Genomic DNA, 27,690 nt, shown 5'->3' on the forward strand with positions numbered 1-27,690 from the left:
TCAATATTTTAATATTTATCAATCAAATATCGAAGATCGGCGTTATTACAAAATTACAATTTCCAACGGAAATGATTACATTTATTTTGTATAAATATATTTAATGTTATTTATCGACCAGTCCACGATACTTGAGCTGCGGTAAGCACAGATTGTAAAACGAGCTGTCGACGAAGTCGTCCAACTTCTGCCACTTTACCCATCCATCTTTTTTTAAATGCTCGGCACTTTTTGCTTTTCCGACGAAGTGCGGATCGACGACTAACAGATACACACCTCCGTCTCCAACGTGTAATCCTACTATGCATTTGCTGGAACAGTCCCTGTCTCCGCCCATCATAATCGGACTGCCAAATTGCTCGAAGTGTCGTTTAATCTTATCCACCTGATCGATCAAACTCTTTCCGCTCGGGACGTGAATTATTTTGCTAAGAGCTTCGTAAAGTTGATTTAAAACAACGGACACCTACAAAGTATTCGTAACGTCAAATCCTCTCACTCGAAACCCCCGATACGTGGCTGAGGAAATTAAGCTTACTTCGAAACTTCCTATCCATTCTCTCGACCCAACAAACGTTCTGTCTTTATCCTCCACCTCGACAAGGGTCTCTTGTATTTTATTAATGCTCGGAACGATCTTTCCTAAGCTCTCATTATCTATGATCCATGAACAAATGGTTTGCAGCGTCCTGTAACCGCATCCCCAACCCTGAATAAATGTGAATCGTATTTACCTTGGTGATTTAATGCGCGAGAGAATTTTAATTGCAATTAATCAATCACCCTGTCGTTAAAACCGTCACAACCGTAATGCCAGTACTCGTAATCTCCTTGAACCAAGAATGTTTCGCCATTATCTGGTAAGACTAAATTTTCGTGGACGTTTTTCAGTAAACTACTGGAATAATTGACGGCCATTTTTTCGATGTGTCGTTAAAAAAAACCTAGACAAGTACAATATTTATTTACACATAAATAAAAATATATCTACTAAACAATCACTAACGCAGTTATTAACATAAATTTAACAATTAAGATTTTATTATATATTATGCAATTACAAGTTTATAATTTTTAAACTATAATTTTATTATGCTAAAAATTATAAAATTTCTATAACACATTATTAATATTTATAGATTATTAGCAGATATAGTTTTATACGAATTATAAATTCATAAAAATTTTGACAAAAATTTTTTGGGATCAATAGATTTATAAAATTATAAACTTATAATTTCAAAATTACAAAATTTATATTAAATTATTAATCATTAGCGATTATTTAGTGCAATTTTCTAGTGTAATCTATTCACAATTACACATGTTGCTATAAATTATCTATAATTTTATAATTTTTTTATAATATAAAATATAAATTTATATTAATATAAATAATAAATTCATAATATTACAATAATAATTATGTAATTGTGGAATTAAAAAAAATTTATACTCTAATAGAATTTATTATAAACCATTTATTATAAGCCAATTACGTTGTAAACAGATTTGCATTTCCCGCAAATAAACATCGCATGACTTCACAAGCTACTGTTATCTAAACATCACCTAACCTATTCAAATGTCAAACTGACAAAGAGACTCTCGGCGAACGATCAGATTCTAAACGAATTGACGCAAACTATTTTCCCGTTTAATCCGCCGAAAACAAAAGCACGCCGAAAACAGGGGCGGGCGGCCGTTTATTAATTAATTAATTCTGCACGGAGCGAATTGTGGCGTCACCTGTCAAAACGATGCTCCGCTTTGGCGTCGCGTGACGCTCTACGCTACGAGGTGGGATTTAATCGTGAACGCGCGAGAGTAACGATAGTTTCCGCGTGTCGAGCTATCGATATTCTAATATTCCCTTCTCGACTGGCGGCTGACTACGTACCCGGTACCGTGGATTACGCCAAGGTTAATTAATTGCGACGAGGACGAGCTGGACGAGCACGGGCACGGCATCGGTGGAAATGGGCACTGGGATCTCGTAGCAGTCGCGTAGTGAGACGCGCGAGAGCGTGGAGCGTTAGAGAGACGGAGACAACGAGCGTGGGAGTCGGTGGAAAAGAGAGAGAAAGAGAAAGAAAGAGCGAACGGCAGAGAGAGAGAGAGAGAGAGGGAACGAGGAAGAGGGAGAGAGAAAGAGCGGTGCAGTGGAAAGGCGGAAAGAGGAGAATCGCGAGGTACGCTACGGTACGCGTCCGTCACGCACCGAGTGTTCGCCTCGGCTGGCTGGAAAACCGCCGAGCCGCGCCGTTTCCCAGGGAGAGAAAATGAGAGCGACGTCCTCGTGCTCGGTAAGCCGATTAACGGACGGTCGGTCGTCTCATCTAATTAGCTATAAGTCGGTTGCAGGCCGGGTTAGGCCCCCGCGCGCGCGAGGCCATCGCGACGAGAGAGAGAGACAGCGATCCGTTTGACAGCTACACAATAGCCAGGCTATTTATCGATTTCTTTCCCCCGTGGTATCGACCGCGGGATACTCGTCGTGCCGTCGTGCCCACGGCGAGACGTCGGCGAGACTCCTAAGTCCCGGATCGCTCCCCGGGCGGCCCGTCGCGCAACCGTGACGCCCGAGTGATGCCGAGGGTTTCGCGGACATGTCTCTTTTAGGTTATGTTTGTCGCGCGACAAACTGGCTTTGTTTTAGTCAGCCCGCGGTGTTCCCTCCCCTCTCCCCCCTCTCCCGTGTCAGCTGCAGATCACCCGAGATAACGCGAGGTCTCGACGAGACGTTCGCGTGTTTGTCCGACGAGTTAGTCGCTTCTACGTCTCTCGAGGACGTTTCCTTAGCCCCTGGTAGACGAGAGGGGAGGCCACCTGTGATCGGTTTGACGTTTTCCTCGTTCCCCTCCCTGTCGTAGTGAAACTACAGGAGGAGGATCCCCGGCGCAACGCTCGAGAAGGCAGGAAATGTACGGCGCTGAGAGGGAGGAGGTGTCCGAAAGTTGGCTGCACACGTATGACCTGAGCAGTACTATGATTCCCAATGCGAGCACGGCGATGGACGACGAGGAGCACTTCTGCAAGCTCATTCTGTACAAGGAGATCAAGGACTCCAGGTAGGGGGATAGCTGGCGCGATCGGCCGCCTGATAGATCTTAATTTATTGGATGATCCACCGATATCATATTATATATTTTTATTTCTCCCGCAGAGTGCGAATATGGGATGTCATCATCCTGGTGCCGAATCTCCTGTTTCTCCTGTTCATCGTGATGCGATTCAACAGAGCGAGGCTTAAGTTACGTGCAACGAGTAGCCCGATATTCTTAGCGTTTTACGGTCTGGTCATTTGTAATGTAGTTATATCGGTGGTGCGCTGCGTCGTGTCGATGACGGTGAACGCGGCGGCGACGGTCGGCGGCAAGGCCGACAAGGTCCTGTGGGTCACAGTGAGATTTTTTCTACTGTCCACCGAGATGAGCGTAGTTATATTCGGTCTAGCGTTCGGTGAGTGGCGAAGTTTATAAGAAACAAAAAAAAAACAGAGGAGCAGCTGCAGATATTCGCTGACGCGCGAATCTCGTTCTGTTCGCAGGTCATTTGGACAGCCGCTCCAGTATTCGTAGAGTATTACTCGCTACATCCCTCATAGCGCTGGCGTTCACGATCACTCAAGGAACCCTGGAGCTGGTCCTGCCGGACGACACGTTTCATATTCCCAGCCGAGACTTCTACGTATTCGGTCACGGCGGCATGATGTTTTGGTTCTGCAGCAGCCTCGTTTTCACAACGGTACGTTGTCTCGCGTATACCTCGGTCGTTTTCCTACCGATGAAAATCGACGTGTGGGGGTAACGAATGGCTCGGATGCGCGATTACGTTGATTTGTAATTAGCGATTCGCGGAATCCTCTCGATCCCTCTATGCCTCGATTTCACGAGGTTTATCAGAAATGTTATTCTTATAATTATTATGTTCCTGTAAACGATATTCGTATCTATACATGCTTAAATAGATAAAATTTTTGTTCTATCACTGAGTATGTCAATGTGTCTTTTTTTTTTGTTTAGATATATCTCTTCATATTAATACTGCCATGGACACGGTTGCGGGACCGCCTAGCACTTCCTAGTAAGTAGCCGTTTGCCACGAGAGATTATACAGCGGCCTCGTCGCTGATTGCGGGTTTCACGTGGTACCGCTTTCTATTGCAGCACGGAAAAGCTTTTACGTTTACGCCGGAATGCTAGCGACGTTGGACCTAGTGCAGTCGATTGGCGCGGGCTTTCTAAACTACACGCAAAATCCGGTGGGATTGTGCATCGTAGACTTCACCGCGGCAGTGTATCTAACTCTTTTCACCCCCTTGGTTTACCATACATTCCTGTCGGAATTCTTCGGGTGAGTTATTAATTATACCGCGCCGCTCGCAATTAGCGGGCTCTATACGCGACACTCGCAACAATTTAGACCGTCGCGCGCGGCTGATAACACCGTGGAAATTGTTCTGTTTTTCAGGGTCTCGCAACCTTCGATAATGTTCTCGTACAAGGCGCAAGTGGACGACGCGATGGACGAAGACACCGTGTCGTTACCGCACCAACAGAGTTTTTCATCCTTGAAAACCGACAGCGATTACATCTATCAGGTCCATACTCCTTCTATTCACATACCGCTGTACGATTCCCAGGCATCGAAATCCACCAGACCGGGTGCTTCTCTTTACTCCTTAACGTCCGCCAAAAATAATGACTCGAGCGCTTTCGGTTCGCCAGTCAAGCCGTGCCGCTCGACGTCCGGTGTCAGAAGCTTCGGTAGAGCTCCCAGCGCGGAGAGAGGCGTCTCGGAAGTGGCCGATTATCCCCTGACCAAGTCCACCGCAATCCGAAATAGCGTGCCGGACCTGCGGCTCTCCAGTCCAATCCGTAAACCCGTTGCCACCGTCGCGTACGGCGGCCCCGGTAGCGTCTCGAATCTACTCCTCTCGACCGACACCGCCAGTAACTTCTTTTACAAGCCAAACGCAATCGACAGCAACATCAATCTATTTTCGCAAACGAGGAAAAGCTTAGATAGTTTATCGCACAAAACGACCGTAGATCACGCGGCTGCGGTTGAGAACGCTTCGCGCGGTTACGACAGCTCGTCGGAGCTGTTGTCTCAGGGCCCGGCGTTAAAGAACACCCTGCAGTCCATTCTGGAGAGCGGGACGCGCGAAACCGATACGGAGGATCCCCGAGAATCTCGATTAAAGACTGACGCTGACAATTTATTCGCCGAAGATGACGCTGCCGGCGCGGATCCGGGCCGCTTAACGACAATCGGCACCGAGATTTTTGAGACTCGCTCGGGCGACGTGTCGCCTGATTTGTCCGACACTTCAAACGTCACGCAGCAATTGCTTCCCAGAGCGACCACTTCCTTTACGAGCGGCGCGTACCGAAAGAGCAAGAGCGACTCTAAGGACGGGGAGCCGGGCGGCTTGAGCGACTATTTATTGTCCATAACATCCCCGAAATTTGCGAAACACAGAAGGAGCGACACCCGTCCCGATCCCTCCCCGGATTCAGACCTTTACGCACAAACTGAATCTCTGTAAATAGCTTTATCTATATACATATATATATATCGCCTGCAGTCGGCCCACTGTAAACCTGTACATAATCGTAGATAATCTTGCTAGGTTTTACATTTAATTTTGTTAATTATTAATCCCTATATTATGCATTATAACGCGTATGGTGAGGTGCCATTCGAGAGCTTTATCTAACTGTAAATATTCTCAGCATGTTGCAGAAACTGTCGCACAATTAAACGTATTGATGTAGTCAATGCACTTGGTTTCATTTATTTACACTAACTTCGGGCAATCACTCGAATCCTTGCAACGATATCACTCTGCTGTCTTTTTACCGAATGGAATCTCGTAAAATGTTTTTTTTTTCTTTTCAAGCGATATTTCATTACGCGTGCATCGTACGCGCTATTTGCACCAACTCGCTTTAGTGTTGTAACAGTACACGCGAAACTCGATGTTTTGTTTATTTCCAACAGTGCTTTTTGGCTGGATTTTCGCAGAATTTATCGGCATATATTTTTGCGAGTTCATGTATAAACGCTTCCGTCGTATATTGCGCTGAAATACGAGCGTTATATCAGCACCACAATAATTTCTTTAAAGCTACGCTGTTGTCTGATTGCACTCGTCATAAAATGAAGTCGTCGGAAGCCGAAAATTGTGTGGATTTTATTTTGCGTAGAAAAGGCATCTCGCATGACTTCCCGCTTCCGACGTCGTAATTCAATATGGTTGCGGGAGTGTTAATTAATTAACTGACTGATTAGGACCTTCTACCTTCTAATAATCGCAAAGCGGAATGTTCTTTTCTTTTTCTTTCCAGAATCACAGCGTTTACGACTCGACCCAGTTCGACACGAACGCTACGCCAATCAACCCGCTCTACGCGGCGTCTCTGCAAAGCCCAGATAGTATTACCGGTTACAGTATAGACAGTCAAGAAACGCCGAATCCGCCGAATGGTTATCAGCAATGAACGCACGTAAATCGGTTCGGGGGTGCGCTGTAAAAATTGCAGAGCGAGCCTGGATACGAGTTATCGATCAAATTTGCAATTTTGCTAAGAGCTTCGTGAGATCCTTCCCAAACGAGGGATTTGTTACTTTTCCCCCGAAAAAAAAAAAAAAAAAAAAACACATCGTGTCGAAAAGAAATTCGGGATCGGAGTGAGGTGGCGTGCGATTGTCGTGAGTACGAATACAAGGAAGGATTCTAGTCGCCCTCGTGTATTTTTGCACGCAGGGCCGCGTAAATACATTTACGGATAAAAAGAAAAAAATACGGATGCTTTCGGATGTCTCCATGTGATAGTTGGCGTCGATGCCCAAATTGTGATCGCGGAACGCTGGAAGAAATCTCGCGGAATCTCCAATTGTTAGCTTTTAGTTCGCTTTACTTAGGGGCAAGTTCTCGAAGGATGATTAGGGGTTTAGCGTACATTAATTCTTCACGCAATTAGTTTTGTACTTATTATAGACGTTGAAATGTCGAGTGAATTTTTGCCGCACTGTGAAAAATAGTGTGTTCCTTTTGGCGCATGTTATGCATTTATCTCAAAGTACAAGACGTAGGTCATTCTAGGATTCGCATACTTCCTCCCCCCGATCGCAGATTTAATTACCGCCGTACTCTTCATTCTTTTTTTTTTGTACCTAGGCATAAAATCAGAGTGGGAAAAAAAATAGTAATAAACAAAAATCAATTCACTTTTAAATGCCTTGACGAACGTATGCGATTTTTAGAATGCCCTGTATGGTGCGATCGTCATCGCGCAGTATCATCCCCCGTCGATAAAGTGCTATTGTTTTGTATTGAGAAACTGCAAGGTTGGCGTGCCGACCGTGGATTCCTAGTAAGACGACACAAGACAAAACACTTAGATTTAACTTCTGAAACCTGCTTATCGTTTCTCCGTCCTTTTTCATCAAAGTGGACGACGTCGTATCGCCCGAAAGTCCCCTTCCCCCTCCGTTGCGCGCGAAGCGACAAGCGCAAAACGGCGAAGCCGGACACACTCGCTATTTTCTTACTTTTGCATCGAAAAATCATTAGATCGATTAAGGGACAATAGGAGTCATTAAAGTTAAACGTCTCGCGCGGAGAAGAATTTTTAGACTTTAAGGAAAGGAAAAAAAAAAGAGAAACTCTTCGAATGCTCCAATAATTATGAAGACTCCATCCATGATGTATATATACATGATCTGTAATTCTAGTGTAAAGGATCGTACTATTTATATATCTTAATATATACATATTATATATATATATTTATCAATATATTACGTATCTTCGTATCGTAATTAAATTCGTACAACTGGCAAGTCTTAGGACACTTGCTCCTGCGCTGCCCGCGTTTTTTTGCGCGTTCATCCCGCGCGGAGAAGAAATAAAAAAAGGAATAACGTAAATCAACAATCATATAGAAGCGTCCGCTGTTGTCACTCTCGAAGACGCGTTTCACGAGGTTGTAACGTAGATTACCGTTTTCCTACGTGCATTAGAGGAGGGAGGGAAATTCTCCCCTCTCACCCTCACCAGGAGCGAGCAAAATTAATAGTGATACAACGTTAATTTATTTTCTAGCGTAAATTCGTTCGAACTTGTATATACGGAACGGTGTGCGTGGAACGGCGTTGTACACGAGTCTCTCTGTCAATTGCAATTGCTTTTTACCATTTCTCCGACTGTCCGTCACCCTGCACTCCACATCTCCCCCCCCCCTCCCCACGAACGTTACCTGCGATCGTCTGACCGTGTGATTCTTTTGTAAGCATCGAGTGCAGTGTATAAGGCAATATATTGTGACCGCGTCATTTAGCTATACCTAATTTTAAAGAAAGTGAAATAAACATGAATAACAATTCAACATCGTATTCAATTCAATTTCTTGAAGATCTTTATCCGATCTCTCAATTTCTCTCAGGATGGCTAATATAAATTATCCTTGCATAAATTTTTCGTGATATTCTATCGTGAAGCTCATTTAGATATTAATCTATAATGAAGTCTGGTATCGTAACGATATAAAAATAAAAATCTGAATTAGAAGTGTTATCATGACATTTTGGCATGCTTAACATATATTTGATTTGTTGTTGCATCAATTTTTAAATGAATTAGCATTTGTTAAATATTTTTTAAATAGCTTAGATATTTGCGTTGATCTTCGGAAGAAGATTAGAACACCATACGTGAGGCGAATAGCGACTTATTTTTAGATCGGACAAGATTATTTCGTAGTCACAGCTCCACAATGTATATCTGAAAAGGAATGTCATACGAATCATGGTTTTTTTTAAATAATATAAATGAAGCTCTCGCAAAGTATATATACCAGCATTGAGCATCGTTTGAAGATTCTAAAAGCGATGACGTATGTGAATATTATTTATCGGCGAAGCGGACACCGAGAGATCGTTGACTCGTATCGGTTTGCGCGCGTTGATCGCTGCATTTGACGTCACGAAAAACTTTCTCTTTGCGTTAAACTCGGTCAATGGCGTACGTTATCCAACGATATTCAACGCGAGATTATGTTCGCGGTGCGTGGAGCCTGAAATCGGCAGGTCCAGCGTGACTCAGTGACAAACATTCCGCAATACGAATGGTCCGATATGTTTGTCGGCGAGATATGAGTCGCGGTACGTACAAAGAAACGCGGACTGAACAGCAAAGAGTCCTGGCAAGAGTCCATGCAATTAATTGAGCAAACTTAGAACTTGGATCGTGCTTTAGCGCTTTGGATTATCTCCCGTCCTCCTTTCACAGTTTGGACGGCAGGAAAGGGTAGAAGTCCCAAATCTTGCGCACCACCGCGTTGTCGCACGTGAAAGCTCGAAGCACGTCGGGATCTGCAAAGAAAAGACAATTAAAATGGAAAAGATAAATCAATTTTTCATCAACTGTTTTCTGCCATTCGCGTAATCTCGGCGGTGAAAACTTTCGGGAAAATTCAAGGGGATATTTTAGCAGTCTTAATTGATAACTATAATCATCGCTTGTGCGATATACACGGTGCAGTCCACAACTTTCGAGACAAAAATCAAATAAAATAAAGACACGTTAGAAAAACGTTTTAAATATTTTTTTAATTTAAAGTACAGGAACACCTGAAAAATGTTTCTAAATATTTTTTTGATATATTCTTTATTTTACCTTTAATTTACCTAAATTGAGAATTATAAGATTCGCGTATTATAATATTGTTGATGTATAATATTGTTGCGTATTATAATATGTTGACGTTTTCGTATCTTAATTTTTATAACACTTCATGGTCAATTCTGATACGTAGTTATTTATACACATCGCCGTTGAAAGACGTTCTTTCTAAATTTACTAGTTATTGCGATAAATATTACCTCGGTGGTCGAACAGGTCAGACGCCTGCCCCGAGAGCAGGGAGGTCCAGGTTCAAATTCTTGCTGAGATAACATTTGTCGCAAGTTATTTTCGCAGGATTCAAAAAGATGCTCAATGAGCATCAAATTATTAGATTGCTTTAGCAATTTAACAAAAATTATAAAAAATAAAAAACTATAAATGTCACAATGTTACAAGGATTAAAATGCGAAAACGCCGTATTGGCCAACACGCATCTCAAGTGTTTGCAACACCGATGATTTTATAATACTCGGTTCTTTATTTTTGTAAATTTTTTTTTCGTTTCAAAATTTATGGACCGCACTTACAAATTATTCAATATTATTTGCGACACGACAGGCTGCGTTTTGCAGGAGAGATTAAAAATCCACTTGAACGCACGCGAGTTTCCTCTGTCTCTGCGGCGCGGAAGGCTTACAGTTCATTCCGTTCAAATTGTATAGTCGTTAGATCGTCAGGGTCAATTTAGATTTGTTTACTGACTATCAGTGCGCAAGTATTCCCGCAGGGGCCCGCTCAGCGTGGTGGCCGGTACCGCCAAGCTCATCCGCGGGTAGAGCACGGTGCCGTCTGAGGAGAGCACGTTGCACACGATCATTCCCAGCATTTCGCCGGTCGCACGGCTGACGATCGGCCCGCCGCTGGCACCGCTCTGGACGCAACAGGTCGTCAGGAGCGCGCAGTCCATCGGCTTGGAGACCACGCCACCGCTGACGGTCGGTCGGACGGACGAGGAGAACGGAAATCCTACGGAGACCACCGGCTCGCCTGCGAGCACACGAAACGCACTTGTTAGGTTGAATTTAGTCGATCTAGTCGATTTAATCTCCGGAATGTTACATACACTAATTTAATCCGACGTTATTGAAGGGTGACAAAACCTTTGATGTTATAAACATAGTATTATTTTCACAATTGCTTTTTAATTGTTATGATAACGAAAAAATCTTGACAATTTTATTGGAATAATTTGTGTGTCCAAGGATTAAACTTAATTTAAAATAATCTAAAACTATCAAAAACTCATATTATTATGATTTGGACTCTTAAATTAGCTGGAATTTAATATAATGAATCTTATCTTAGTAATCGTGCCAAATGTTCACTTTGATGCCGAATTAACGCGTAAATTACGATATACATCTGTAAAATTTGTCTATAATTACTTTATTACTTTTATTACGCGCTTTGTCAATTGAAGTTTTGGCGTCGTAAGTTTTGACACTGTTGACTTTAAATAAAAAGCTTCGCTTATAAAGAAATCGCCAGTGAAGCCATGAGCTTCGTTAAATTACTTTAATTTGTGACGATTGTTAATAATTTGGAGATCAACATAATTCCGTTTTCGCTCGCGAAGCGAGTTGTTTTTGAAAATTCTGCGTCACACCGCTCACGTAACGTGCCCAATAAAGCTCTCATAGAACGGCACGGCAATAGACTTTTATTGCGATCGAATAAATGGGATGACTTATGTGTCGGTTTCTAAGTTAGAAGAAGGAGGCCAAATATCAATTTCACCCCCAACGACGATCAATTGACCCAATTTTTGTACAATTATATGCTATTTCTGTCCCGATGGAAGAAGGTCAATGTCCCTGGCGTTAAGGCGCCAGGAAACCGCTTAACACGCTGCTGGATATATCGCTAATTTCCTCCTATTGCGCGAAAGCTACGAGGGTAAGCTTTTGATCAATATACTATCTGTCGTTTCAAAACAATTTGAAGCGGTTGGAATTATTATAACGGCCAACGCATCACCTCCGATGTCTTTCGATGAAAAGAGAGAATCTAACAAAATACGAAATACTTGCCCTTTAAAATCGCAGCGTGAGACAACCGTACGGGTCTTAGCGAGGGATCCACGTCCCGCGGATTCACCCTCAATACAGCGACGTCATAGGGTTGATTAGCCGGTGTTCTGTACAATAGCTTCGCCTCGACACGCGAATTAAGTTTGTCCGGCCTCATTACGATCGATATCTCCCTTTCTGACGCCTGTTAGAGATTCGTTTTAACTTAATTAATATTTTATCGCACATAAAAAGTTTAACGTTTCCGATTTTATTTCGGCAATATTAATAAGCCAGTAATAATCCAATAATATATTGCCACATGCTGAGTTTATTGCGCATATTTATTGTTAATAAATTCAATATTTTTACATTGCGTGCTGACATGTACTGCGTATTTTCTATTTTTTATTTTCATGCTTTTACGGAAATTCAATTTAATACTGGAAATTACTTATTCTGATTGTGAGTATTAAAAGCACTATTGCTCATAAATAATCATTACTTTCCAGTATTAAATTTCTATAGGAGTGGATACTGAATTATATATCTCTGTACTATATTTCTGCAATAATATTTTTTTTTATAAAGTTTGATTTTTACCTCCGCGACGACGTGCGAGCATGTCAGGAATGTACCAGTATCCTTATCCACGAGGACGCCTGTACCCCAACTAATCCCACATCTAACGAGCACAACGCCTCTATCTAACGCCGCTATATGAAAAAAAAAATAAAAAAATCTTTACATCTATTACATCTTGCAGATGTAATAGATAAGAAATAATATCATTTATTAACGAACCGTCTATATTTTCGTGATATGCGATCGGAGAACGAGGAGGATTTTTCTTTCGCAAAATATTAAGCACACACGGCGCAAGATTCGCGGCGAAAGTGTAATCCACCCATTCTCCGCGGCACCAGCTCGATGGCGCGATTACCATGCCGCTGATAATTCTGCGTTTACTAAAACAAAAACAGTATCGAGACAATTTTAAACAAACCACTGACTTTTCATTATTAAAGTGATCTTTATTGAATTCTTTCTAAAAGAGAACTTATGTTTTAAAATTATTAAAAAAAATCTCTGCATATTTTTTACGACTACATTAACACAAACCTGAGTTTAAAATAAAATAGAAATTCTTTCAAGGCTCCGTTATTCTCTTGAATAATAAGAGACTTTTCGTTCAAGAGACAAAGTCGACGTTGCTGTCGAGCAAAGGGGATATTTTCATAAAAACGGGGATATTTTCAGATAATAAGAATTATAATTACCAGTCCGGCGGGATGATGTAAAGGGGACCGCCCTCGCCACCGGGGAACGCGTACGCGTCCGTCATGATAACGCAGCCCTCGTCACCGACGACATTGCTGATAACGCCGCGCGCGACCGAGCCGGCGAACACGGGATTGCCGAAGGGCGTCGACTCGATTTCCACGGATGATCCGCGGATAAGATTCCGCGGAACTTGATCCAGCAGACAAGACAGGGCTTGTTCGAGCGACGACGTTTCCATAATTGACTCGTCGGAATCGTGGACGTGGACGAGCAGGAAAACCGAGCGCAGCGATCGATCGAGGATGGACGATTTGGGGAAGCTCCACGTCTCGAAGAACTCGTCGAAGGTCTTCCTCAGCAGCGGACACCTCCAAGCGGCCACGATCGCACCGTGGTGTTCTTCAAACGAGTTCGATCGAAAATCGCCGTCGGTCCCTCGCTCGCGATAGACTCGAAATTTCAACTCGCTCGCGAATTCTCTCGGTACCGTCGTGAGTTCGCCCGGAACCAAGTTCGCGACGAAGCTCGATATCGCGGAGGATTTGTCGATAAACGAGCCTAACGCAGTGCCGTGTGTCAGTATCCAGTCCGTCGAGATCGAAATGCCGGAGCATCCTCGCGGCAGCGTCAATGGATCTTTATCGATCGATGAGTGGAGTAACAGTGCGCTGTCCATCGTTCTCATTATACTGTAAATAGAAAGTAGCTTAGCTTTATGAAGAGCTTTATGATTTTTGATTGGTTGAAAAGAAATGAGCGTATCTAGAAAATTAAGATACTAATATATTTTTTAAGAATATATAAAGCGATATTTTAATCTTTCCTACAATTCAAATAAATTAATTAATTACAAAATTAATGCAACATTCTTAACAGTTTGACTGCCAAGCTGATTCCGGCATTGAGCTTAATGAATCTTAATGTATTATTTTAATACTTCGTAACTTTTTCTATGTCTTTTAATATAATTAATATTGTTTTCTTTAATGTCTTAAATACTTAGTGAAATCATTCGTAACTGGGTAAATAAAACCGTCACAAATGAGTACATGTTGCTTAAATATAGATGATGCTGTAATCAACGTGATAAATATGTACAATAAAATAAATGCATATAAAATATACGTATCTATATTTAAACATAAAATTTATAATTTTGTTTCTCTGTCTTTACACAAATAAAATTTTAGTAGAGCTCTCGATGTTACAACTCGTTATCCCATCAAATAAATCTTCAAATCTTTTTCCGTGTAGGTACCCGATCAGGACACGGTTGTCGCACCTGTTACGACCTAAGTAATTGCACGTTTTGCAACACGACGGAGATATTGAGCGATCAAACATCGGGGATACTCTCGCAGGGAGCACAGCTGCCACATTCGTCGCGCAATTCAACGGTGAAAGGGTTAATTGTCGCGAGCGCGGCACCGTGAAATCGCGGTGCTGGCGCGATAAAAAGGGCCGACGGTGGAGGGAGAAAAAAGGATAGACGAAAGAAAAAAGAAAGGGGGGAAAAAAAACGAGACGCGGTTTTACCGCGCCGCGTAATCGTGAGTCACCATCGTGCGCGGTGAACCAAAAAGAACGAGATCGGCAGCGGAGGAGCGGCGGAGTCAGGAGTGACTTGTACATCTGCGTCGTTGGCGAGAGCTAGGAAATCCCTTCGCAAATACCGTATGATTACGGCCGCATACCTAAACGATAACGCAAACGTTCTGCGAGGAAAAAAAACCCGACTCTCTCAGGCTCTCAGTCTTGAGATTTACAATTAGTCCCGAGGTGGAATTTTACAAATATATACGCGACTTATTCAAAAAAATCTCATGTCGCGGCGCGACAACTTGGGACTGTAATATTATTAACTATATAGTGACATCATCCTCATTATCCAATTGTTTTATTACTATTATCGCGTTATTTTAATCATTAATCGAGATATTCTCCTAGATCTATATTCTACTTAGAACAAAATTGCATGGAGCAATAATTAATTGTGATGCTCTCACAAGTGCACTTAAATAAAATCACACGTTGATTGACAGGAGACGATCGGAGTATTTCGAATCATCTACTGCCTTTAAACAGAAGCGTCTCACGGTGCCGAATCGCGCGACGCATTAAACGGCGGTGTGATCCGTCGCATTTTTTGCACAAAAAATTTTGGGCCGTCTCCGCACAAATAAAGTGGGGCACGATGCAGGAAAATCTTCCTCCCAGGATAATAAAAAGGCGCTGAAAATAATCGTGACTCAGCAGCTGACGGCTGAGGCATGTAAAAAAAAGCAGGCTAATGAAAAAAAAAAGAAAGAAACGTTCGCCACGAGGCAAACGCATGAGAACCGGCAGAATACGTCACACTTTTGTAGTAAACGTGTGACGTATTAGAAGGTCCGATTTTCTCAGAACTGCGCGGTGGACCGCAAGTGTCGGGAACTGGTTTGACGGCACGTGTCACGAAAACGAGAAAAAGATCTAACAAGAGTGGCAGGGAGGGGAAGGACGGGGAGAAGGGCGCCCAAAAATAAACGCGAGCAGACAGAATCGCAGATGTCTGAGGAGCCTACGACGAGATGATGACGTATAATACACGCGCGGGATAGGAGTCGGCGCTAAAGAGAAGCACGACAATTACAGACGTCTAGCTGGAGATGAAAGGATTCCGTGCTGGGGAGGAAAAAAAACGCACGGGCGCGTGTACGAGAAATGCACGAGAATGGCACGTCAACGGGCCATTCTCAAGCTGACTCGCGTTTCTCTTCTTTTTTTTCTCTCTCTTTAATTTCGAGTAGTAATAGCGGTCCCGAGAGGCTATCCTAAGATAACACCGCGGGCGAAAATTTCAAGGTAAAATTCGCGGCCAAAGTCGTAAAGCAAGCTCGAAATAATCTTTATTGCGCCTGTAAAGTTCTAAACCACATCGTGAATATAATTATGCGGTTCTTTCGGTTTGTCAATTCTTCTGTCATAATTGAGAGCAGTGTTCTGGAGATCTTCCGTGCGGCCTGGATCGAATTAAAACTGGCACCGCGCAAACGTTAACTAAATTAAACGTTTTGAAATTCACGGTTTTTCCCCTCGTTCGAATCCGCCAGTGCTTCCTCTCTCGATCGACTTTCGTGTGTACTCCTCTTCTTGGTTCCTCCCTCTGACCGACAATGATGGCCGTGCGACCGCTTGCCAGTTTGCCGGCCGATCTTCAATGAAAATTGCCGACCATCCCTCCCGTGTTTCTACCTCTTCTTCCGCCGCTCGTGTATTAACCGCTCTCGCATACAGAGAGATGCATGCACGCGAACGTAAATTTGCATCGTCGGCCATCGTGTATAGACGATGTAAGATCCGCCGTGAAGTTCGCCAGATCGGAAAGTTTGCCAGAAGCATCAGCAGCAAAATACATTTAATACAATACACAATAATGATATTTAATCGTGCAACAAATTCTGTTGTTAAAAAAAAATTGATTTATTTTATAATCTTAACTAAAAGAAAAATGCAACATGCAATATATACTCGTTTTATTATGAATTGAACAACATACAATATAAAGATAATCGTAACTATTAAAAGTGTCTACTGATGACTTAACAAATTTTTTCAAATGGATTTCAAACTCTCACAGTACGCAAAATCTCAATGAGTATCAACGTTGTCTTCGTTAAATCAACATTTAGCATCTCGATATTTTAGTAAGATTTTCAGTAAAGATTCGCCTTTTCCTTCTAAACGAAAAGACTTTTTCTAAATCTCACCAAAATATCGAAGTTTTGAAAGCCGATCTGACGAAGACAGCAGCATCAAGATTTTGCGTGCTGTGAGGGTTTAAAATACAATAGTTTAAAGAAATTTATAAAGTTAAAAAGCGGGCATTTCTAATAGTTATGATTATTTTCATTTTGTATGTAATAGAGCGAGTTTCCTATGTAGCTTTTTCTTTTAATTACGAAATAAATTCAGTTTTCTTAGTAACAGAATTTATGGCACTTGACTACGTGTATAAGTATATATTTGCAATATAAAAACACATTCGCTACATCCGATATCTACAGCGCCGAATTGGTAGCACCAATTAGGAAAACCAAAACAAGATTTGACTTATAAAATAGATGTGACGATGTCCCTCGCCCACGATAATTCTTACCGACCTAGCTAAGTGTTATCCGCAAGTTGAACGAGTTGAAAAAAATGACGATAACGAGCTGGATAGCCTAATGGACGCCATCAGTCGATTGATTTGTTTTGCCCGTTTTTCCACGAAGGCTTCGAAAAATATCACGCGCAAGTCTCACCGCTTACGGGATACGCGATTCATTTATAATTTATAATACGGGTCGACGTTAGATAACGCCTAATTAACGTTCGCGAACTAATTTCACTACGCGCGATTCTCTGTCCGTTTGAAATATCGCCGTAATTAAGTCTAAGAGAACATTAGCGAAATCTACAGGAGAGAACAAATGGACTCGAGATTTGGGGAGACGGGAGTAACTGCGTCAAGTTTTTTTAAAGAGGTACGCTCCGCTATAAAAATACGAAGAATCAAACACAAACAGTGTTTAGACCCACGAAATAATATCTGCAACTTCTTGCGAAAGAAAGATTCGCTTAAATTTTCGTTCTATTCAATTTATTAATATCAAATTATATCCAAGTGAAGTCACTTTAAATCATTCCTAGGTCGCTAATGCTCCTACTCAACATATTATTAATTTAAAAAATGAAGTTAAACAATTTAACTCAAAAAATATTAAATTTCATTTAAATTTAGTTTATTATTCAGTCCATATGTTAATATAGACACTGTTTACCTGCAGACCTACGCAATTCAACTATAGAAATGATTTGATTGTATATAGTTATTTTTTTTAACTTAATATTTTTGTGTTAAAATAGTAAATTTTGACATACATGAAAGTAAAAAATATCAAAATATTATTTAACTCAAGAAATTGGTTTAAATTTGAGTCTTTAATATTTAACAGTACGAGACTAAACAATCTCGCGAGTATCTCGCTGTAAAATGCTCATACAATGCTCGAAAAGTAGTCCTGTATCAGACTACGCATTGAAGACTGATTGGTGAGATGGAGATTAGAATTCAATCAATCCGACTGAAACGGATTAAAATAAAAGTTATCTGACCGGTCGAGTTCTAATCTCGAATTCGCAATTCTCAATTCCGATCGCGTCTGATACGGGCTGGCCGCGTTTTATAAATCACCCGATATACATATACCGGCGGAATAGAGCAGCGAATGGCCGTCTCTTTCGCTCGGGACATCCGCGAAGGTGCCCGCGCCTCACCACCCACCGCGATTTTCCCTCCCCGCCGCTCGCTCCACATTATGCCGAGTGATCCTTTTGTATATTTAAGCGCGCGAGGAGCAAAAAGCGGACCGCGCGCGCGGTGCACGTCCCCGCCGCGCCTATCCGATAACTGACCGGTTCTACTGCGAGCGAGCTGCAGGCGGAGATGCGGCGCGGCGCACCGCCGCTATCTAATTTTCTGCTCGTGACTTAGATCGAATAACGATGGTCTTCCGTACCATTTAAGTCGCGCGCGCTCTGGCTGCGGCCTAGCCGCTCGCGGCGCACGTTCAATTACTGAAACATCGCGGGGATAATCGGATTTCGCGAACGCCGCTGCCGCCGTGGAAATTGTGTACGATCCCAGGTGTATATATGTGTATACGAGCCCAGGCCTCGCCTCGCCTCGCCTCGCCTTGTCCCGCTCATCGCGCGCTCGAGCGAGCTTCTCCAGCGCGCGCAATTTATGCGATAATTAATAAGTACCCGGCCGCGCGCGCGGATCGACCGCCGGATGACCGCCGGCGGTGGTCATTCGAGTTGGATTTTTCTTCCGCGGTAGTCTTAGAAATCCACGTGCATGCGCTTTTAAAGCGATCTTGTACTTCTGCTCTGCGCTCCGTGCGATAATTAAAGATACCGCGCGATCGAAATCTTATCCGCGAATCGCCTGACTAAACAATACAATATTCATAAGAGAATAAAATAAATATAGACAGCAGAACAAGATTGGACGATAAAAGTATACAAAAGATAGTGTAATGCAATTTTCCGAAAAAACTCTTTGGAAATTCGCACGTCACATATTAAATCGGCATTTAATGTAGCACCATCAAGAGCGCTCGAAAAAAAGATTCATCTCATCTCTGCCATAAAGGGACATGTCTGTATAAGCATACGACGTGCCAAGGTCGTCGCTGGTTCGGCCCAAGGCCATCCCCTGGTACGATCGCGTCCAGAACAGCACGTAGGTCGCGCTAACTCGACGATCATCGACATCAAGCAGCCGGGTTTTCTTCTCCATCGCCGCGGCAAAAGGGAGAGATGAAGGGGAGGGGGGGGGGATTGGCTTCCTTTCGTGGTAAACGAAAAATCGGGCTCTCGTTCGGGATGGGAAATCGCCGGCGTTGGCAAAAGGAAGAAACTGCAGCGGGAGAAGCCGCTGGGGCGTGTCCGGGGCTGGGTAAGCTGGACTAGTTTTTGCTCCAGTCTTGCACCGGTAGACCGCTTGGCACCTCGGAACGTACGGTGCATCGTGCAGCTCGTTATCGTCGCTGCAGCCGGAACACGATCCACGCCGGCGAGGCTCATCTCGACGCGAGGACGCGTTTCCCAAGCGGATAACGACTACATTCTCGAAATAGCAGAATTCGGAATGATCAACAAAAATTTGCAAACATCGAACATTTTTGAATTAATTAATTGCGAATTAGAAGTTTCTAATTGCCCGAGCTAATATTAATTGACTCTTAATCCGTTCCAATTTATTTGATTTTTTACAAGTAGAAATTAATTCACATCCTCACGCATGCGGATAAAAAGTTGCTACCGATTGAAAATTCAGAAACGAGCTGTAAACCGGAATACATGAACCTGATCGCAGAGTTCATCGCGATTCAAGGATCGTTTTAGACGTCGCGAGCCATTAATTAACGAGCCGGCTTGCAGACTCGAGGAAGACGTCGGAAGAGCGCAGCGGATCGAACGCGAAGCGCAGCAATTCTGAAAGAAAAAAGAATTAATTCGGAGCCTTGATACGCAAGGACGAATATACCTCACCTTCGACAAAGTCTATAAATAGCGTACATATCTCGCCGCGACGCGAACGTCTCGTGCGTTTCCTTACGGGGCGAGAGATCTCCGCTGCTCTCCCCGTTCCCCTTCGTTTTTCTTCGGGGTTTTCGGTCGCTCGAGCAGAAAACGTCGCTTTCGCACAATCGCGGACGACAGTTTCATAATTCAATTAACAATATCGCTCGATATCGCTCGCGAGTAGCGTAAAGGCCGACGCGTTTGCGATCAACGAGCGCGAATCCCGTCTCGAATGCGCGCCGAGCGAGCGTTCGCGAATGAATATGTATACGTTCATCGGGACGTATCTGAGAAATTGCCGGCGTACGTTCGTTGGAAAGTTTAAGCGACATTTAATGAATATCCGACCCGACGTGAAAGCGTACACAAGGCAGTGCGTAAAAGGGGATCCGCGCCGATACCTCTGCAGGTAAGAGGGAAATAAATTACGACGTCAATTTCAGAGATCTCAATTTTATCGCGAATCTCTCCGCCCAGAGGTTGTACGCTAAAAAATCATTGACAGGGAAATGCCAGCTGAGGTTATCGGTACGTCGTATCAATCTTATAATATTGTGCAGTGTTTTCTTTCTTAAATAATTAAATTACAAGTAAATAAATTAAATAATACGGAAACCTTACTAACTGTTAAAAAATGACGAAGATACATATCATTATGTGCCATATTTAGCATGTATGCAGCGTATACGATGTTGAGCACTAAATAAATTTAACACTTTGACCGTCATGTCATTCATATCTGAGTGACGCGTAAATTTCCGCAATGGTCCCATTTGTACAGGTCACAGTTTCATTCATTTTTACCCGTTTAAGAATAATTTTACGTGCCCGAGACACGTTAAAGAAATAACATAAATTATATTAATTATATTAATACATTTTTAAAAAATAATAAAGCCTTAACATAATTTACTAGATTTATCAATGCTGAAATCTTGGTAGTCAAGGTATTAAATAAGCACGTCACGCGGCGTGTGACAAAGTTCACCCCCACATAATTCAACTTTGGCTCATTTTTACTAATATAAATTACCTTTTAAATCCTTTCTTAGATCTAGAAAAAGATAAAAGATAAAAGTTAAATCGAGATTAAATTTAATTATTTACATTAATAGAAATCAAGAGTGTGAGAAAGAGAGAGAAAGAAGGAGGGGAAAAAAAGACGATTCGCCGCTACATTGCTTTTGAGGGCGTAGGACCCTCGCGTATCGCCCGCTGTCTTACACACGCGCGCAGATCGCATTGTGGACCACGATAATGGGCTATTGTTCCGAAGTATCGCGCGCGGATACGGCTCGGCCGAAGAATCGAGAAGAGGGCGAACGCCGCCGCCGCCGCTGCGCCGACTGGCGACATGTTCGATAAAGTGTTCTTCTGTTTTTTTTTCCTCCCTCCTCCTTTTCGCTGAGCCACGTACTCCAGACTACTCCAGAGAAGTCGCAATCATCGGACACAGTATGCCGAGATCAAAGACTATTCGTCGTCCCGCCGCTCGATCGACGATCGGCGGGCTCGATATCTCTACAGTAATTAATGACGGCAATTCCCGTCGTCGCCCTATCGCGAGAGAGCATCTCGCGAAAAACGTCCGTACCGTAGAAAGCTGTTTTAAAGCGCGACGGACGTTCTGCGACCGGCCCACGTGTCGAAGAAATCGATAAATCAGAAGTCAGTCAGAATTATTTTATCGGGATGCATGTAGGTATATGTATTTAAAATAGAGAAGTGCGTGTCCCATTAGCAATACTTTCTCCTTCGAGATTTCTTTTTCACATTCGAGATTTTGATCTTCTCACGCAGATGGCCAGCCATGGATAATGTCAGAATTTGTGCTCGCACATCCTACGAACTCCTGCAAAGGGGGTTGACCAACAAATGCCTCGACGTTGACACTCTCGCGTGACATCAGGTGGCCTTGATTTCTGTATTACGTCAGCACAAGACGCTGGAACTGGAGAACGGCCTGAAACGGGAACAAAGGGGCAGGGGTTGGAGGGAGAGAGGAGGGAGCCTTCGCGCGTCACCCGAACCAGCTGCCAGCTGGTCTCTCTCTCCCGGGTGTTGGAGCGTATCTGCGGTGCCGCGCGCGTTCTCCGCGCGGTCAGGGGAGGGGACGGGGGAGGAGGGCCCCACAACGAGATTCGCAGGTGCGAGAGGTGAGGATGCCAGCGGGAGGACTCTCGCTTATCTTACCGAGAAATCGTCCTCGCCTGTTGCCGCGGCATCTTAACGAACGGAAAACGAGCGATGGCGAGTCGGCGGGAAGCGAGTCGAAGAAAGAAAGAGAAAGAGAGCGGAGTAGAGAAGTCGAAGAGCGCCATTTCGAAGTCGCTTCGGGGTGTGGTCCCCCCGCCGGTCGGTTTTTATTCCCGCGTGTTTGTCTCTCAATCGGGATGCGTTTTCTTTTAGCGTTATTTTTTCAGTATTTACATATTGATATAAATTAATGCGCGTATCGCTAAAGAGATATCGATTTCCATAGAATTATTTAGAGTTTATCTTTAAAGTTTCGAGCTCGACGGAATTTATGTCCGCGGAGATCTCGAAAAGAGAGGGCTGACAGCGATGGGACCGTGAAGTGCGCCGTAGAACGGCGAAGAATCCGAGGGAAACTCTTGGTAGGACGAGGGACAGAGGGAAGGAAGTTGAGGGAAAAAAAAGAAGGATACGGCAAAAGAGAGAAATAGGGAAGAAAGGGAGACACAGAGAAGACGAAGCGAGAGGATGGATCGGGGCATAAGGAGAAAAAAAAAGACAAAGAGAAAGAAGAGAGCGGGACTGGAAGGCGCAGGAAGGGTGGGAAGGCGAAGTAAAGCAAATGAAGTGAAAGAGACGAAGTATATACGCGAGGGAGACGCGCGGGGAAAGGGAGAGTGCGCAACCGGAGCGAGAGGGAAGGAGAGAGTAGAACGTGTAGAGCTCGAGCCTAGTCGCCTAGACAGCGTGGCAGCGGCGGCAGAAATCAAATAAAACGAGAGCGCTCTCTCGTATGTACGTAACCGCGCTCTCTGTACAGTGCCTGGCTTGGCAGCAATGGCCTCTCTCTCTCTCTCCCTCTTTCTCTCTCTCCCGGTCTCGCTGGGTCCGGCGATGGCGAACACGCCATGTCGTTTGCAGCGACCGTTGGCGGCGTCTTGTCTGGTCCGCACAGTTTCTCTCACAATCACAGTACAAGTCGGTGGTCGCGGAATCGGACACTGCAACTTTCGGTCAGATTTTCGTGTCGACGTCCTCTGCCCCCCTCCCCCCTTACCACTCGCATCTTGATAACGATTTGCATAATTAATAACGACGCGCATAATTAAGACCTGCGACGCTTTGTCTTGTCAGAAATAAAGGAATGGCGACAGGATAGTAGTTTCGACACGAAAATCTGGCCGAAAGTTGCATCTGATACCGAATCCTGTTATAAGTAATAAAACATCGGGGCGATTACGTTTGGCATTCCAGATATATGTATGTCTCTCTGGGTCCTGGGAGAACTCGAGAAACATAGTTATTCTTTTAAAGGAAAGTTAGTCTTCTCTTCTACCTCGCCATGGTTCCATTCTGCGTCTAGATTGGATTTAGCGTTAATATCGAGGTCGATGAAACCTAAACTGCGGCCAGGCCAGAACTTAGTCGGGGTTAATTTAGCTAATTTGGAGTTAGAGCTGCTCCCCCCGTCTAACTAACTACTGATGTTTGCAGAGGTCGTTTGCGCCTGATACTAGTCGTGCAGGTATCACAGAAGCAGCAGCAGCAGCACCGCTGTGCCACTTAGCGATCGGTTAGTCCGTTTGCGGTAGGATTAGCGTAGCGCGTAACTCCACGTGTTCCACGTTTGTAACCCAGCTCTTCGCGCTGCGCGATAAATAACGCGTGTTAGTGCGACATTTTACGGGGTAAAAGCGCGAGGGTTTGTCGCCAAAAAAAGAAAAAGAGAAGCGTCTCTCGTTCCCGCTCGGGTTGATCTTACGTTTCCTCGATCTTCGAGAGAACACAAAGTCCAAAATCGAAATATAAGACGTCCAAAGGATGTCTTAAAGACGTTTTTTTTTATACTATGCCCTGATTTTAATGCCCTTCGTGTTGTCCAGGATGTTTCAGAGCGACTCCCGATTGGCAGTAATCCCGGCGATTTCTACACCGCCGACGGATACGTGCGGCTCGTCACGTTCTTAGCGTACATCACGCAAGAACAACGCGCGAGCGGAATTTCAACGTCGGCCGCGCGTTCGTCGAATTTATCGTCGTGCACCTTGGCGAGTGAATGGAGAATTAAGTAAACTGTGTGCTCTCCTTCCCCGACGTAACGCGCACAAGAGGGCCGTGTCGCGCCGCGCATAACTCGCCCGCTCCGCGCGTGTTTCTAAAAGCTTCCCATATGGCCAGCTATCGTTCCGGTGTAACCGCACCACCGGAGGGGGGGGGGGACTTTCATTTACCATAATAAGATATATAGAGGAACGGCCGCGGGGCCGTTCTATATATAACCAGTAATTTCATCGCGAGGAATGTGCCGCGCGCGCGAGCGCGCGCGTTTCTTTTACTCCGGTAAACTTAAACGCGCGGTTCTGGCCGCTGCAATCGAGAGTCCTGCAGCTCTGATCGAGGGAAAAACGGAAAGAGATTCTCCGCGGCAACAGGTGGCGAAAAAAAAAAACGCGAGTGATGAATCTGGAACGGCTAGAGGAGATGATACGACGAGAGAGTGACGAAATTCTTAATTACAGAATATTGCAGGAGAGTTCGCCTTAATTTCTACTTCCATATGGCAAATATTTAGCGAAATAACTAGCAGTTTAGAGAGATCTCTTCCGGTTTCATATGTGCTACTGCAAACGACGTCGAGATCGGTTTGTAATGACGTAGAAACTCTTAGCACCGGGTGCAGCTAACTACTTGCAGAGTGTGTACCCGGGAGCTCGAGTACGGCCGAGAAGCGGCACAGAAGCCGCTGGTACAGGAACATGCCAGGAATTGGAAAGGCTTTCCGTGCGATGAATTCATGTAACACGCGGGCTGCAGGAATCGCGGCTGCGTCCGTCGCCGAGCGTCCGTCGTCTCGGCCTCGCGCGAAAATCCGCCGCACGCGATTTCATCGCGAGCGCATGCGAGAAATACGCGCGCGATTTTCAGAATCTTTTCCCCGCGCGACGCGTTGCAAACACGGGGATTCGATTTTAAATGTGTGTTCCCCGCCGGTAGTTGCGTTTTTATCGTAATATTAGAAATATGCTATTGCCCGCCGGCCAAAAGTTTGATGTTGAACTGAAAATGTCAACTGCATGAAATAAAATTAAATGAATTATAATTTAATATATTTGTATCATCTTACTCGTACTGTCTTATAATAAAGTGAAAAATAATATAAAATGTTTAGAGGTTCAACAAAAAATATTTTTTACAAGATGAAAAACACTGAAAAGTATTGGACATTTTTTTCATCAAAATAGTCACTTTTACATTAATTATTATTGACGGTCCAACAATTATTTTCAGATCTATATCTGAAATTAAATGTTTGGAATACTTGGGCACAAAACTGTTCTTTCCATGAATATAACTTCTCTTCGAAGCTAATTGTAATAGTCATTCTTCTGTAGTGTCCGAGTAAATTTCGCGGAATCGCCGTTTCCTCGTCTTCACAGCCACAGTCACTCGGGACGTCTTAGACTTCGATCCTCGAGAGATAATAATAGATATAGAATATCCGGAATCTCCGCCGTTCCGGAAAGAAAAAAAAATATACCAGACGGTATTACGTGCCGTGCAAAGTCCACGGTTGTTTCTGCACTTACCGAACGAGCGTTAATTAATTCGTGGAACTTTTATTTTCTCGCAGCGATCGAACTGAATTAACACGTTCGAGCTCGTGTATGTCATTACATATTAATAAATGCGACATATATCGCTAGTCTGGAGCGATAGAGTCATATCTCAGAAAATGTCATTTTTCAGGATTCAAGGATTCCTTTCAAGGATTGGCAGTTGATACATAAAGATTGGAATTAAAGTAGTTAAAGCTAAGTAATCATGAATCCCAAATTTAGAGTTGATTCATAAATTCCTTATGCCAGTTGTTTTCTACTTGGGGGTATTTTTGCCAATCTTTGAAAGGCTCTCCTGAAAAATGACATTTTTTGAGATATGACTATTGCTCCGGACTAGCTATATGTAAATGTATACCTCGCGATTTCTCTATATATACCGAGAACATAATATATGTTGTTGCCTCACACGCGACGGGAACTTTGGAAACTGCAGTTCTCTGGGACGTTTTTTGCAAAGATCGAAGTGGGCAAAAATGATTTGCGTCACGCGATTAGCCATGCAAGAACAGCGCATCCGTTTCATCGTTGTCGAGCGATCCGCCGATCGCGGTCGGGACTTTTTGCCAGTCGCGCGAGATTGACTCGTGGAAATCTGCACTCCTTAAGGGTCGACTGTATCAATCATCTCATTATGACGTCGATACAGAAATTGCGGGAAAACACGATTAGGCGATTCTCGCAACTTACGTGTCGCGAGCAGATTCTTCGTTAGCGAGAACAAGCGCGGAAAACATTGTCAGACATTCTCGGGCAAATCCAATAAGTCACGTAAAAATGCCGAAGTATATTCTCGATATCGTATTATTTTTCTAAAACTCCACTTTCCGTGCGGACTCCTTTGACGCTGCCCTTTGATTATCCCGCGTGATGATGATTATTCACGTTCGTCAGATAATTTAAGCGCGGTTACCGATAGCTCGTAAATTTAAAGTCGAATTTCGTTGCAAAACGAACCCTCAAATCTATTCCCATCCCACGTACACGCATTTTTATAAACGTATAGCATAATGACAGCGCTACGTGTCTGAGAGACTGAATAAAATTGATTTGACAGATTTGAAGGGACGCGCACGCCGTCCAATTTACATCGAATGTACACGGATTTTTATTGCTCACGTCGTAAGCAACTAATAAAGACGAATCTCGATTACAGGACACACCTCGTACGATGCTGAGAAAAAAGAAGAAAAATATGTGCATCTGCGACCAGACGTGTGATTGAGCCAAGATATATTTATATACCATATCTATTCATGTCTATTTGTATACCTACTGTTCCAATCATATTTATATTACTTGCAAAAATATATTCCTCCCCGCGACGAAAGTACCATCACCGATTAAAAATACTACAATGCTCGCAATAACTATACCTTTGTTAATGACGCCTCCGCTCGAAGCTTCCATTCACAAAAATTCGGATCGCTCGGGTGGTCGATATGGTCGTATCATCGAAACACGCGTCGTCTCGCGCGTCACGCCGACACGTGGACGAGATGCAATTTCGCGCGCCCCGACATCGTTCGGTCTCTCCACGTGCGCCCTAAAAATTGCCGTTGATCATCCGCTTCTGTGTACGTGAGGCTGATATTCCACCCACACTCGTCGGGCGTCGCGGCATTAAGGGCTCATCGCGAGTAAATTAAGTAAACAGAGGAAGGACGCGGGAGAGAGACGAACGCACGCGTTTCCCCCGACGACGCGTAGCGTGGAATACCCCTGGGACGGATGCTGCAAGCGGCAGAGGGGAGATGGGTGGGGGGTTGAA

The 27,690-nt window shown here is 43.8% G+C and overlaps 3 protein-coding genes across 7 annotated transcripts in view; 1 reads left to right on the plus strand and 2 right to left on the minus strand.

Annotated features, from left to right (window-relative positions):
• Nucleotides 1-37: 37 nt before the first annotated feature.
• LOC105453821 (ufm1-specific protease 1) lies at nt 38-2,008 on the minus strand. Of its 4 annotated transcripts, none has more exons than XM_011696036.1 (4): nt 1,578-1,991; nt 784-944; nt 539-709; nt 38-466 (listed from the first exon to the last, which is right to left on the minus strand). In XM_011696036.1, the coding sequence occupies exons 2-4, from the start codon at nt 916-918 to the stop codon at nt 107-109; spliced, it is 666 nt and encodes a 221-aa protein (XP_011694338.1). In that variant the 5' UTR covers nt 919-944; nt 1,578-1,991; the 3' UTR covers nt 38-106. The 4 variants fall into 4 exon arrangements, with proteins under 4 accessions (XP_011694338.1, XP_011694336.1, XP_011694337.1 ...); XM_011696034.1 differs by having other exon boundaries at nt 784-943; nt 1,498-1,991; XM_011696035.1 differs by having other exon boundaries at nt 1,901-1,982.
• Nucleotides 2,009-2,141: 133 nt separating this feature from the next.
• Nucleotides 2,142-8,397, plus strand: LOC105453826 (transmembrane protein adipocyte-associated 1 homolog). 2 transcript variants are annotated; one of them, XM_011696046.1, is made up of 8 exons: nt 2,153-2,306; nt 2,874-3,071; nt 3,167-3,462; nt 3,551-3,747; nt 4,026-4,086; nt 4,170-4,356; nt 4,474-4,603; nt 6,357-8,397. In XM_011696046.1, exons 2-8 carry the CDS (start codon nt 2,923-2,925, stop codon nt 6,507-6,509), a joined length of 1,173 nt encoding a protein of 390 aa, XP_011694348.1. In that variant the 5' UTR covers nt 2,153-2,306; nt 2,874-2,922; the 3' UTR covers nt 6,510-8,397. The 2 variants fall into 2 exon arrangements, with proteins under 2 accessions (XP_011694347.1, XP_011694348.1); XM_011696045.1 differs by lacking the exon at nt 6,357-8,397 and having other exon boundaries at nt 2,142-2,306; nt 4,474-5,787.
• The window catches only part of LOC105453825 (peroxisomal leader peptide-processing protease-like), a 28,166-nt gene continuing 7,285 nt past the window's right edge, over nt 6,810-27,690 (minus strand). Inside the window, exons 2-7 of the mRNA XM_011696044.1 lie at nt 12,987-13,679; nt 12,511-12,674; nt 12,310-12,422; nt 11,728-11,911; nt 10,400-10,684; nt 6,810-9,384 (exon numbers count right to left, since the gene is read on the minus strand). Of these exons, the coding sequence (XP_011694346.1) occupies nt 9,296-9,384; nt 10,400-10,684; nt 11,728-11,911; nt 12,310-12,422; nt 12,511-12,674; nt 12,987-13,675 (1,524 nt within the window). The 5' untranslated portion in view covers nt 13,676-13,679 and the 3' untranslated portion in view covers nt 6,810-9,295. The remainder of the gene's footprint in view (nt 9,385-10,399; nt 10,685-11,727; nt 11,912-12,309; nt 12,423-12,510; nt 12,675-12,986; nt 13,680-27,690) is intronic.

This window comes from Wasmannia auropunctata, unplaced genomic scaffold (assembly GCF_000956235.1).
Source record: "Wasmannia auropunctata unplaced genomic scaffold, wasmannia.A_1.0 LD335994.1, whole genome shotgun sequence".
NCBI classification, from domain to species: domain Eukaryota; kingdom Metazoa; phylum Arthropoda; class Insecta; order Hymenoptera; family Formicidae; genus Wasmannia; species Wasmannia auropunctata.